We start from the raw sequence: 13,300 nt of genomic DNA, 5'->3' as shown, positions 1-13,300 counted from the left end.
TGCTTTGTGTTGGCAAGTCATGGTCCCTTGAAAACACTTGTGGTAATAGTATGTCCCTGCACCCTGGAGCCTGCCAGCGTTTGGCTCTGTAACTGATGGCACCCTGCAGTGATGAGAGTGGGACAATTTTTGGGTGCAATGTGGAGGTGTCCTCTAAATATGAGACCGTGAGTGTGTTTTGCAATTTCTGTCCGTAGCAGAGCCAGTTACCTCGAAATTCAAGCAATGAACTGAAAAGAGAAAGGGCTCTGTGCAAAACCAACCCTTTGTTCTTTCTGCCATGGGTGTGTTTTATCCTCTGAGAAGGTTTTTCCGTTGCTACAAGTAATTTTTCAGGCTGAAGTCTGTGTTGCAAGAATTAAAAACTCTGTTCATTTAAATAGAATGTATTTGCACAACAGGGAGCTGCAATAGTCATCAAAAGGAATCTGCCTGCCTACCAGTTTGAGTTTAGGGGCAGTGCAGTAAAGTGGAGGGAGTACTGATAACTGAACACCACTTTTTTTTTTTTTTTTTTTTTAATTCTGGCTTTTCTTCTGTTTAGATGTCAGTAAAGATGCTGGCATTTTGATTTTCTATGTGCTTGACATTGATAATATTGCAGGTTTTCCTGATAAATTGGATGCTGTACTTACAGTAAAGGTTTCGGAAGCAGAGGAGCTGGGTGTAACACCAGGGTGACTAGCTGAGCCATGCCTTTTGTTCCCTGCTGAGCTATTCTGAATTCCGCTGGGTGAACTGCTCGTGGTCGTGCTGTACCAAGCCTGAGCTAATCTTGCATTTTTCTCTATAAGACTGGCTGGCTTTGCCTGGGATTAAAAGCAGAATATTAAAAATGTTACTGGATAGCATGTTCCAGCACTTCCAGTGGGCCTGAAATGAGGAAGCACTGCAGATCTCCCGAGAGGCCCGTTCTTGGCAGATTTCCACTCCAGAGAGGTTTGGACTTGAATGTGGACGTCTGGGGACTTTAGTTGAGTTAGTGCATTTTCTCAGGTTCCCTACTCCCTAACCTCCATCATTTCAGTCTTAGTTGTATGTGGTCATGCTGAACAGCAGTGTTTACCTAACTGCTGTGCCCGTGTGTGTGTGTGCAATGTCAGCGGTTAGGAAAAATGGCACGTAATGTGTTTGCTCTTGGTCAAATTAATTCATCAATAAAAAATAATCTGCGCCACGGGGTGGGGGGAGGGTAGACCTCACCTTTCTTAAATAAATCTCGCTGTTCCCTCTCTATCCACACAAATAGTAATTAAGGAAACACAGAGTACTTTTAATCACAAGTGCTAACCGATGGTAGTGCCTACACAAGGGTGTATTACCTGACTGCGAAGCATAACAAGTTATGGAAGGCAGGGCCATTACTTGCAGTAGGGAATTAACTCCTACAGATGTGTTTACAGTCTTGCCGAGTCAAGTCTCCTTATTTCATGCCTTGCTTGACAAGTGTGTTTCACACTGAATTGCCCAGCTTTTATTTCATTGCTGTGTTCCCACTTGCAGGCTGAAGCAAGACTTGCAGCAAAGCGAGCGGCACGGGCAGAGGCACGGGAGATCCGAATGAAAGAACTGGAGAGACAGCAGAAAGAGGTATGGTCGAGTCTTTGGGGGGTGTTTTGATCAGCTTTCCTGAATGTAATCAGACATCCTGGCACGCAACATTAATCTGTCTTTTATTGAAACATTAATAGTCTGTGTAGAGATAATGTTGATCACAGAACAACAAATAGCGTGGAAAAAATGGGTTTTGGCAAGAATTTTATCTCGGTGAAGCAAGTATAATTATTCACAGAAAATACTGATGATTAGTAATCATTGTTTAATATTAAACTTTGAAGTATGCAGCTTTTTTGTGTGCGCATTGGAGGGATTGGATTCTCACTTTGTTAAAGTCTATGAACATAGAAATCTACATATACATTATACAAGACAAGGCCCTTGTATAACTCTACTTGTAAGTCGTTTTCCTTTGTTGCTATGAAACTGGCATTGTGGTCTCTCTTGTTTTGTAAAACTGATGGTCTGCTTTTGGCAGGAGTAATGATAGAAACTGAACCTGGCAAAACGTTACCTTCTCCAGAGTGTTTAGATTAAATGCTTGGTATAGTCTCTCTCAAATTCTGGAAGAGGTAGTTGTTTCGTACCATCAGCAAGTGACATGCAGAGGCATAGTAAGAGTGTGGAATATCATGGGCTTCCACCGTAGGAATGATCTTGAAAACCAAAAAGTCTTGTTCTTCTCCTGCTGTGTTTGACAAGTGGGAGCTGTACTAAATGTCAGCCTGCTACAAGAAACCGAGAGCAGTATTTGTTTTCAAGCTCTAGAAGCTGAACTATTAGAATGGGGCTACAAGCATGGGTTGGCATGTGTGGACTGAACCAGAAGGGCTTAAAAATTGTATTTGTTGATGTGCAGTTAATGAAATAGCACAGTTGATGTAACAGGCCCAACAGTAATCATAATTTAATCTTTTTCAGATAGATTTTGAAGGAAAGGGGAAAAGTAAGGCATTTTGGGGCAGCGTGTAGGTATACGTAGTAAGTATAAATGTACACGTATGCTCTAGGGTGCAGAGGAGGGTTCAGTTTCATTTTTTAAACGGTGGCTCGGGGTGTGCTAGCAGGCTGGTGTTGGTGCAGGCTGCAGTCATCAGCCTGTAAAAGAAGCTCTCGGGCAGCTTGCCCGTGCTCAGCTTTGTGCTGGAGTGTCTTGCCTAGCTGAGGCATGTCTGGATGTGTCTCAGCACCCCGTAGCCACAGCAGGGTTAGATATACTTGCAAACACACCGGGAGTAAGAGTTGTGGGGGAGCGCTGCTGTAAGCACAGTGCTTGTGGAAGAGAGGAGCCTTTTTCTGCTACAGTTGCTGCTTTTTGAAGGATGTTTCTTGCAACCTGGATCACAGTCAGAAAGCCTGGACTGCAGATAAGCATTGGTACTGTCAAGCTGCCTGCTGTGCCTCAGCCTGAGTGATGGGACTTGCTGAGCAGCCTGTAGAAGATCCGTGGTAAACAACCACTAAGTGTTTTGTTTGGGCAGCAAAGTAAATACGGGTGTCATGGCAGCTGACAATGGTGTTGCCATATAATTTGCAGATAACCTTAATGGAGCTGATGACCCCTTTGAAGATTAAAAGCTGATGCTGTAAAGAGTGTCTTAGTAAATTGAAGTTTTGGTATGAAAACTAAAGCCTGCGTGCATGTTCCTGCAGTAATACCTGAAGAGCTAGTGATCTGAAAATCTGTGAAAACTTTGTTGTATATATAGAAATTGAGTAGCGCAGGTTATCGCTCTGAAATACTAACAGTGAAAGCTAAGCCAGATATCCACTACAACCTGTTTTGTAGTTCACTGGCATAAATGACATAATGCAACTATACATCTAGTTAATATTTTATAACTTTTTCAGATAGTTTAATCTCAACCCCCCAGGTGCAAGGTAGAGCTAGTAAGGATGTCTGCAGGAAGCTTTTTTGTTGCCACAAGTATCTTGCAGGTATAATAAAAACCCCCATAAATACAGAAAATGCCAAGCAGTGAGCAACACGGGATTTGGCACCTACTCCTTTCTTGGAGGAGAACGTACTGTGATACTGGTGTCTGTACAGCTTGTTGTCTGCCATCTTCAGTTTCCATCATGAACTTGTCAGAGAAATAAATAACACATTCCCACTACTGCTGTGTTTAATAACCAGAACTTTAAGCACTTGCTTTACTACTTCAGAGGCTTTTTAGAGCCAGTTATGGGAGTTAAAAAGCAATAAATAGATTTATTGCGTGTGTGTGTGTACTTGTTCATGCTTAAAGAAGTATACATGCCCTGACAGGCTTGTTGTGGAGCACGGAATACTTGAGAATATTTTTACATTGTTGATCTGGGTTAAAAGATTCCAGATGCTACCATTACAAGCTAGAATTGTGGCAGTATAGCTCTCACTGGCTGCAAAGCAGGGTATGTTGAAGATTTGGGCTGGAAGTTGGCTCTTCTCCTGCCTACCATCTAGTATTAATGCCTTTTTAAATCTTGTGCTTTATTTTCTGCATTTTTAAATACTTGGGTGACTTACATCATGAGCCCACGTATGTGATTTAGCTAATGTTCTGCTTGCCATTACAAAAGAAATACCAATGCAAAAGCACCTGGTGCCTGAGATTTTAGTTGTCTTATGAATGTTTCTGTAGGTAGAATGAGCAGCCATCTCATCACAAAGCTATTAAAATGCCCCGTGCTGGTTCCGTTTGCTAGCCACATGTGAAGAGTGCACCAAAGTCTAGTCACAGCTGTGTAGTAAAGCTCATATAGGTAAATGGTGAAGACTAAACAATATCACACCGAGCTCTTCTTTTTGGCAGAAATTATTTCATGTAAAACACAACTGACAGCAGAAATTGCTGCATAGTCTATTTTGGAAACGTAAAATTGTATTCACAATCAGCGACGCTGTTGATGAGTTCCTTTCAAAAGGAGCGTACCCTGAGAAGCTTGTGGCAGACAGCTTGGCCTTAGATGGTGGTGAGCACGCTTGGTGCAGGTGTGGGCTCAGCCCTTGCACAGGCGGCCGTACCTCTTGCCAGTGGTTGCTGCTATTCATCTTGTGCTCTGTGTGCTTGGAGGCATAGCTTTAGTAAACTTGGTTTGGAACACAAGGTGACCCCAAGAATTCTTCTGCAAACTTAATGTGAAGTTACATACTGCTGTAGTAGAGCAGTAATTGGAGACGTTATATAGCAGAAATAAGTGGGCTTTTGGAAGAAAACAGTCTGCACTGCAGTGCGAGGTGTGGGAAAGTCACTGTGGAAAGCTGCTGCCTTTTGCTGTGGTGGGGCGGGATTGCAGGTGTGTTGCAGAGGCAGTATCATCTCATCACCTGGCATCGTCACCTCATGCCAGGCAGCAGAAAGAAGGGTAAGTGTGCCAGTGTTTTGGGGTGGGGTGGGTTTTTTGGGGTTGGTTTGTGGGGTTTTTTTCCCCAGGGGGTGGAAGGTAAAGAGGAGAGCACAAGTACAAGTTTAGTAGGGAAATATAAACTAGGTAAATGAAAATTGTTTGCTGAAGCTGAAGAAAGAAATTGAGCACAAAAATCATGATCTGATGTATGCTGACTTGGAAGATACAGCAGTGATCATGCTTAAATTGCATATGTGTGTGTGTATTTATATGTTTAGTAGAGAATGGGTTCCTGGTCGTGAGGCTCCAAGAAAGGCACAGATCTAACAAACATTAACGCTTGAATGTTTCTGACTTATTCTGTGCTGTGTTGTTGTTGTTATCCACTACAGGTGTAAATAATTAATCTGGAGGTCAGGGTAGGTTTTCTGGTATGCTTCCGCACATAGTAAGTCAGCGCAGGAGAGCGCTCCTGTGAGGCAATGCCAATGCATGTTCTAAGCTGAAAGAACAACTGTAATAGACGGTACTTGCTCCTTGGTGAGTACCAGCGCTATGGAAACACACTAGCTGGTGGGATTCAGAGCAGTGATGGGTCCTGTGTGTTGTTCGTTTTCTTGTTTGTTTGGCTTTTGTCGGTGTTTTTACCATACCATGCTGCCATGGTCTTCAAACATTTTGCTTCCAGTTGCAGAGTCTAAGGCCGGTCCATTTGGCTCATACTCTAGAGTTGTGTTTGCTACTGAGACAAATGCTTGCGTGCAGTCAGATCCTTGTTTTCAATGCACGTAGAAGAGCAAGTCAGGAGCTGTTGGCTCAGTTTTTCTGAGTAACAAATTGTTAATTCTCGTGGGGCTACTAGATGAAGTGGAGTGTGTGTGGTTTGGTTTTTTTTCTTAGAAGCTTGGTGTAAGATACATTAAAGCCTTTTTCCCCCAGAAATATTTAACATTAATGTTACGAGGCGCATACAAGCTGTAGCATTAGGGCTAATTGTAGAGAATGTTTTATGTAGGAGTACCTTCTGTGTGTTCTGCTGGCAAGACTTAAAATGTCTCTTTGAGGACTGACACTTGGAGACCACAATTTAAGCTGATATTAAGAGTCTGAAGTGAAAAGAGAACGATCTCCCACTCCTTAAGCTGCAGGATAAGAGTCTTCCTTGCCAGTCTGCCACTTCTAGTTCAAGGCAAGTGCATTGTGCTTGTCTCCTAGATTCATTTTCAGCTCTTGCTTTAAGGGCATAGAACAAAACTTGCCTCTGCTATTTTGTAAATTTGTTCTTTACATACAAATAAATATGTTGGTACTTTTCCTCGTTTGGATTCGTATTTCTTTGGAATAAAATGTGTTATCAGTACTTTGTCGTGGGTTTCTCTTTTTCCATGCCAGTTCCCTGAGCATGTACTGAAGTTAGTAAACATACTAAAGCCAAGTTAATGTGGGCAAAAGACTTGCAAACACTCCTGATCTTCTCACCCATCCTGTTGACTGTGACTTAGGCCTCTTCCCTTGCTAGGATTTGGTACCCATAAGTCTGATCCAAGTCAGCAGGTCTCATGGTGCAGCTGGCATTTGGGATTGGTTGAAGCCGTTTGAAATCATAGGCAGTGCAGGAAAAACTAGAGGAAAGCAGAATTCTTGTGGCTTGAACAGAAGGGTTGAAACTATGAAACTTGGTGCTTGCATATGCAGGGCAGAAATTAAGGAGTTTTGTGATGTAGTTAATCTCTTTCTTACACAGCCAGTGTGAAGATGCACAGGAAAATTTGGAGAGGGACCATGCTGAAGGTGTCTTTAGTACACTCTACATTTCTGCCTTCTGCTGCCATTTAACCATGCTTCACTGGCTTGTTCTGTCCCATTCTACAGTTACTGTACGCAAAACTTTATTTTTGTGGGAAAGCTGCTGCAATGAGGAAACCAGGAAAGCAGGCTGCCACTCATACTGTGGACAAAATGCTTTGCACTTTTTTTTTTTTTTTTTTATACCATAATACAGGAAAGTGCCATTTAGGGTATTTGACTGCTTAGATGTCTATTGACTCTGTTAAGCTCTTTGTGGGGGACATACCTGCAACAGAGGTTGTTTTTGAAAAGTGTTTTCTCCTATAACATACTATTGAAGGAGGACAGTGCGCTGATGACGGATCAGTCACTTTGGAACAGAGCTCTTGTAATGCCTGTTAGCTAATGGATGACAAAAAAAATTCCAGGTTTTATAAAATGCTGGAGCAGTTATAATGATGCATGTGGCTTCATTCCTGTGCCCCTCTCCGTTGCCCTCCGCAGTGTCTAGCCCTGAACAAGGACCTCGTTATCTTATCCATTGGCAACCTGCGTCCTGGGCCCAAGACTTCTTACGTGTCTTGCTTAGCAGGTATTCCCGTTGAGTGCAATGCCAAGCCTGAAGCATTGGGGTTTGAAAAACAAGACATCTGTAGTGTTGCCTCAAAGTGTGGGTGAAACAACAGCATTGGAAAGTTAAAGCTTAAAGGTTAAACCAGCTCCATGGTAATTGCCATTTAAAGTGGCGGCATTTGGCTTCTGTGTATGGATGAAAGGTGTTCTGCATGTGCAACAGAGAAGCAAATGATCCGGGTTGGTATGCAGTCGTGGGAACTGTGGGAGGGTTTAGTTAATTTTCTTCTTCAGAGTTTTCTTAGTCAAAGGTAAGTGAGGTGATGAGTTGTGTGGGAATGCTGGTTTTAAGTGTGGGTCCTCATTATCCTCCATGCACTTGTAGGAATAGGAATTAATGCTCCTAAGGTATCGAGCTGGGTTCTGCTGTTGTCCTTCTTGGTTACGAAGGGCAACCTGATCGGGGGGCAGGGACTGAAGGAAGGACTTTCCTTCCTAGCACGGGGATCCGGGTTCGGCTGAGATGGCCCTGAAGAACAACGGACAGTAGGGATTCCCTGAATATTCCAAACTACGGGAGACTGTCTACCCTGCTGCCTGCTGACCAGCTGCAGGGTTGGGGTCAGAGCAAGACACTGTTCCCCTGGGTTGCACTCTAGGAGCAGAGGGCTGGTGGTGGTGCTTATTCAGCATCAGTTCTTATCTAAGAAGATCAGCAGCAAGGCAGCTTGGGCTTTCGGACCAGAGCTGTGATACGTTTCCCACAGATAAATGCTAGGTGTTCAGCAGAGAAGTGGGGAGGATGAAACTGCAATTTCCTTCTGGATTTGTGTATCAGTTAGGTGGTTTGGAACATGAAGGGTTTCTTGCTTTAGAAGTGCTGCGAGACATGCAAGAATAAACATGTTTTCTGTTTTCACGTGAATTTACAAAGCTGATCAGTCAAGGGCCATTCTCCACTTAAAATTCAGATATATTAGAGTGGCTGTAATGTTTTTGTGTATTATTAAAATTGTTCAAGACTATGGAAGAACTTTGTAGAGTCAGCAGTGCATTTATTAGGGCCTGCAAATGGTGTGAGGCTCTGTGGAAACATTAAAAATTGAAAAAGCAGCCTGTAGAGATCCTCCAATGCTGGCAGTATATGTGCAAGATATTTTGAGGGAGTTTTAACAAACTGACGCTGTGCTGTACAGGGGTGAGAGATGTATAGCATTGATGCTTTTGTAACTATGCTTCAACAGTTAAGGACAAAATTTGTCTTTAGAAGAACAACAGTTTTTCTGTAGTGAATGTTTGCTTTTGTTGTGATGGTGGATGCGCAACTGTCATCCCAGGTGAATATTTGGGCATCCATTACTTTGAAGGAGGGAGGATGGAAAAGCCAGAAGTCCTAACTCACAGCTGGGTTAGGCTCTGGTCTGGCACACCGTCTAGGGAGAAAATGTTGCATGTGCCTCCCAGAGCCTAGCAGGTATGAGAGCAAGAATGCTCTATGGCAGCTGGGCACATGGAGGGAGCCTGGAATGTAAATGCTGCTTTCGTTCTACCGAACTATAGGGCTTCAATGTGCACATTTTTGTATTCGTGTTTTGCTGCATATTTTGTATAAATGATTCCTGGCCCCCCCCCCCCCCCCCCACTGGAACGAGCTATGGAACATTGCATTGCTATTTATTCATTCACACTGGCTTTTGTTTCCTTGTTTCTTTCCTTTCCCTTTTCCCCTAGATCTATCAAGTTCAGAAGGTAGGGATTGCTCTCTTTCATTCTTGTTTGCATGTGTTCCCACATTGTGAGTGTTGCTAGCACTTGAAAAAAACCTCTAAAGAACAGAAGATGCACAGCAGGCTTTGTATTTCCAAGCAATTCCCCCCTTTCCTCCCATAGTCTTGTGGGGTGGATAATAAAGGGGAGTGGGGGAAGATGACCTGTATAAATTGTGTCTGGTTAGGCACTTAATATAACTTTTGTTACAGACTGTTTGGCAAGGAATAAGCAGTAAGTGGAACGGTAATTTGACAGACCAGCAGTCATAGGAGAGTATGGTGGCTCCACATGTCGCCAAGAGCCATACAGACATTTGGGTGTGGAAGGCCAAGAGTATTGCTGGAAATATTTCAGGCTGGGCAAGCTTTTAACAGGTGCCAGCAGGAAGAATGACTTTCAGATGACTTTGCAGAAAGTTACTGAAGTCATTCAGGTATGCTGTGTTTGAATTGATCATCTTTTGGTAAACAAACTGTACGGCCTTTCTTCCAATGTGACCTAAGCATTATAAATGCTTTTGTGTTCTTTAATCCTCTCTCACCTGAGTTTAATGTCCTGATCTCTTCCCTCCTCCCAATTTCCTTTTCATAGTTCTAAATAATGGCAAAGATGATGATGATAATCGCTCCAGCTGAGCTCACTTGCTATGTAACAGAGTTTTTGGGTTTGTGTTACGGTGTTTGGCTGTTCTATACTTCCACTATGTGAACCACGTGTTACCTAGAAAGTGAAATAACTGTAAACACGCCTTGCAGGGAGGAAAAAAGCATATATTTCTTCAAGCTTGCCATGTTCTGCCTTATTGAATATTTGTGTTTTCCTGAGATATTTTTATTGCTTGCTGAATGTTAAATGTCTCATAAACCCACAGCCTGTTTGTTTTTGTTCTGCTATTCCAGCTGCCTTAACTGCATGTTTCACTTCTTGACCTAGCAGTGCATGTGCTTCTTGGAAAAGCTGTTCTCCTCTTTAAGTGTGTATGTATATGAAGACAGCTACTCAAATCATGTGCTCTGGTATTTAATCCTGACCCCATCAATTTGGCAACAAATACATCTTACTCTTGTTTTCATTTGTGGAGTTGACTGTGTACAGAGTGACTGAAATTAACATCTGCCCGTGGATCAACAGGCTTGTTATCAATCTCCTTTATAGGAACTAATTTAATCCTCTGGTACAAACACAGTCCCATGGGAGACACGGAGGTTGTTTACTGTTGGTGTCCTGACATGGATGAGAAGATAAGTGGGTTATCCTGACAACATCCCATGGCAAGTTTGCAAGTCTAGCAGTTTCGCTGCCACTTAGTGAGCAAATCTGATCTGGAATTCTCTCTCAATGGTATTAACGTCATTAGTTATTTAATTGTAGTATCACTTTTCAGGGTAGAAGGGAACATGAGTCTGGCAAAGGCTTCTAACTAAAACCCAAATGACTGGATAAGCACCACTTCTTCCTTTAACCCATGCGGCCATTGAAACCAGGCCCCCGGGGCAAGACAGAGGAGTGGACAGGAGAAAGGAATGGGAAGTGGCTGAAGGGGCAAAATACTCCAGACTTCAAATGCTGCCAGTTCGGTCCAGTGTGAAATGTGCCGTTAAAACGATCATGAATTAAAAATAGTTTCAAGGCAATTGCATTCGTTAACGTTTTTGTTTGGGGTATTAAGCGTGTAGATGTGTAACTTTAAATGGTGGAGGAAAGGACTGTGAGTGGAATTTGTGATGTAAGACTTTTAAGAGGTATCTCCTTATCTCCCTTTTGCAAAAGTGAATTCAGAAGCCCATGTCAGAAAGTAAGGAGAACAGAGGGCAGGAAAAGGAAGCAGCAGACCTTACATAATATTATTGGCACGTTTCTGGATCCTTCCTATGTGTGAGAAAGGATTCTCCATTTTCAGTGTGTTTTGTAAAATCGATTTCTAGTGTTGGAAAAAGTTATACATCCCTTGGGGGAAGGGGAAGCCTCTAATAAGGCTCTACCCGACCTAATTTATTATAAAGCATATAATCTGTAGGTTCTGATCACGTACACAATCCTGACCAACTGGGGTTCATACAGTTTTCGGGGGTCATTTTCAGGATGTGATGTGCGTAAAACTGAGTTTTGTAATAGGCTGTTGTATGCGTTATGCTTCTGCCTGGAAGTAACTAGTCTGAGCGCTGCTGAGGAGGTGTGTAATGCCTGAAGAAACAGCGTTCCTGTCATGCACTCTAATGTAGTTTAAGGGAGAAATTTCACTTGTGTGCAATTTGGCGAGGCATTGTATAGGGGTAGTAGATGTATTTGAGCACAGACTAGGATGCTTTGCAGGGAAGGCAGAGGGGAATACTTACTTTCCTGTTCTCATAGGAATGTGGTTAAAGAGCTTGTTGAATCATCATCTCTCTTTCTTGTCTGAGAGAGATGTTTGCATAGTATTTAAATCTGCAATGCAGTAGATTTATTTCCTGTTTTCAAATCGCTGGCCTAAAACTTAGTCTAATGTTTTTTCCTAATAAATGGGATTGCTGTGAGCTCCTGCGTTTTCCCTATTTGACCCCAAAGCTGACAGTGTTTGAAGGTACAGTTTGGGCTATCCCAGATGTGTAAATGAGCATCATGCTGCCTATTCTATTTCATAACAGACTTTCCTCTCTCCAGAGCTGTTAAGATGAGTAAGGCTATGACCTTAATGAAAATAATTTTGTTGTTTGAGGAAGAACACTGAAGTGGGAATAAACTGATACAGTATCAAAGAGCACACAGCTGTTTTTTCTAGCTTATTAATAAACGGTGAATGAGGTTTTAAATGGTGAAAGTAAAATTACGTTAATACCATTGAGCAAGTTCTAAATACACAGTACAATACAGGTTTCTGATTATTTTATTGTTACCTAAGGTTTTGACTTGATTCTCCTACCTCCTCAAGTCTCTAGGAAAGCTGGCAAGTACAGGCTTGTTTTCCCACAAATACATGAATCTCAAAGCACATAATCTCAATTTTTCTTATATACGTATTATGCTTCCTTAAGCAGGATTTCCATTTGGTGATTGACTGTACTTTAAGCTGGTGATTGTCCTTCACACAGAAATGTTATGGTCACTATTATAAATGCAGACTTCCTGAGACTAGATTTGAAGCATGTCTTTGGGGAGGAAGAAGTTCTTGTGGATCTTTGAACAGTTTTCTGTCTGGTGGAAATTCAGGTTCATTGGGAAGTTTCTGATGTTGTGCAAAGAAACTGTGAACTGAAAAATGGTTCAGAAGACACAGCGTACTAAGAAAATGCATGGCATTTGGTATTAAAATGCAGTTTTCCAGTCTTGCCTGCATTGGTGAAGCATGTCCTCTTCCATCCTTGTTGGTGATACCACCACTGTCAAGATGCCTGAACTGTAGGCAAAAAGCCTCATGCCCTGCAAAAGAGCTCTGGGGCATTCTGAATACAGTGAATAAGAATGCACAGAGGTTAGTTGTATTGTATTCACATTGTCTTCCCCGTTTGACAAATCTGTACAGTAAACATGATTTGACAGCATTTTTCGTCCTGAAAGTGTTCTGCGTTCAGATCCCTTGTAATGAGTCTTGACTTAAATGGGTCAGGAATTCGAGACTCATTATGCTCCTTGCTCCTGTCCCCACAGCACTGGTTGTTTGGTTTGCTGGTTTTTTCTTGCACTGCTGAGAAAGAAGCTGTTGAGTACCCCGGCTGTACCCCAAAGGCCCCTCTTCCTTTGCTGGGCAGCTTTTCCTGGGCACATGCTGTGGTGGGCTCTGGTGGCACTTGGCATGGCTTTTCCCTGGCATGTTTGTGTGTGTGGAGCTGTGTGGCTCAGCCAGAACCCAGCAATGCATGTCTAAATGTTCTGTGTTTGCCTTTCTCATCTAAATGCTGTTTTTTTCCCTTTTCTGTCTGTAGAAATATTATGGTCTGGATACTAAATGGGGAGACATCGAGCAATGGATGGTAGGCCTTCATCAACGTAGCTAAACAGCTTTTACGTGTTGAAGTTTCATATAGTTCATAGAGTTTGAAATCCCACGAAGTAGGTATTTTCATGTTTTGGAAATGTGAATTCCACTGTCATTGCAAGCACTCTTGCAGTCTGCATCAATACCTGAAACGTGGCTTTTGATCAGCTTAAAACTGGTAGGGATTTGGATAGAGCCATCTTTTTTTACAGGCCTCTGTCTTCACTTGAACATTAGATTAGCATATAGACTCTCGTTAAAACTACTTGTGGTACAAGGAATGTATGTACTCATTTTACTATTTGTGTTTTTTGTTACAATTTGAGT

General features: G+C 42.4%; 1 protein-coding gene across 25 annotated transcripts in view; it reads left to right on the top strand.

Moving 5' to 3' along the window:
- Positions 1-13,300, top strand: part of LRRFIP1 (LRR binding FLII interacting protein 1) — a 111,992-nt gene that overhangs the window by 46,724 nt on the left and 51,968 nt on the right. For 13 of the 25 annotated variants that reach the window (XM_040602818.1, XM_040602814.1, XM_040602797.1 and 10 more), the window contains exon 2: positions 1,504-1,590. In XM_040602818.1, coding sequence (XP_040458752.1) covers positions 1,504-1,590 — 87 coding nt within the window. Of the gene's footprint in view, positions 1-1,503; positions 1,591-8,979; positions 8,998-12,920; positions 12,969-13,300 lie in introns of all 25 variants that reach the window. The other 12 variants (XM_040602819.1, XM_040602817.1, XM_040602800.1 and 9 more) reach the window with 2 other exon arrangements.

Source organism: Falco naumanni, chromosome 8 (genome assembly GCF_017639655.2).
Source record: "Falco naumanni isolate bFalNau1 chromosome 8, bFalNau1.pat, whole genome shotgun sequence".
Taxonomy (NCBI): domain Eukaryota; kingdom Metazoa; phylum Chordata; class Aves; order Falconiformes; family Falconidae; genus Falco; species Falco naumanni.
This window is presented reverse-complemented; position numbering and strand designations above follow the sequence as displayed.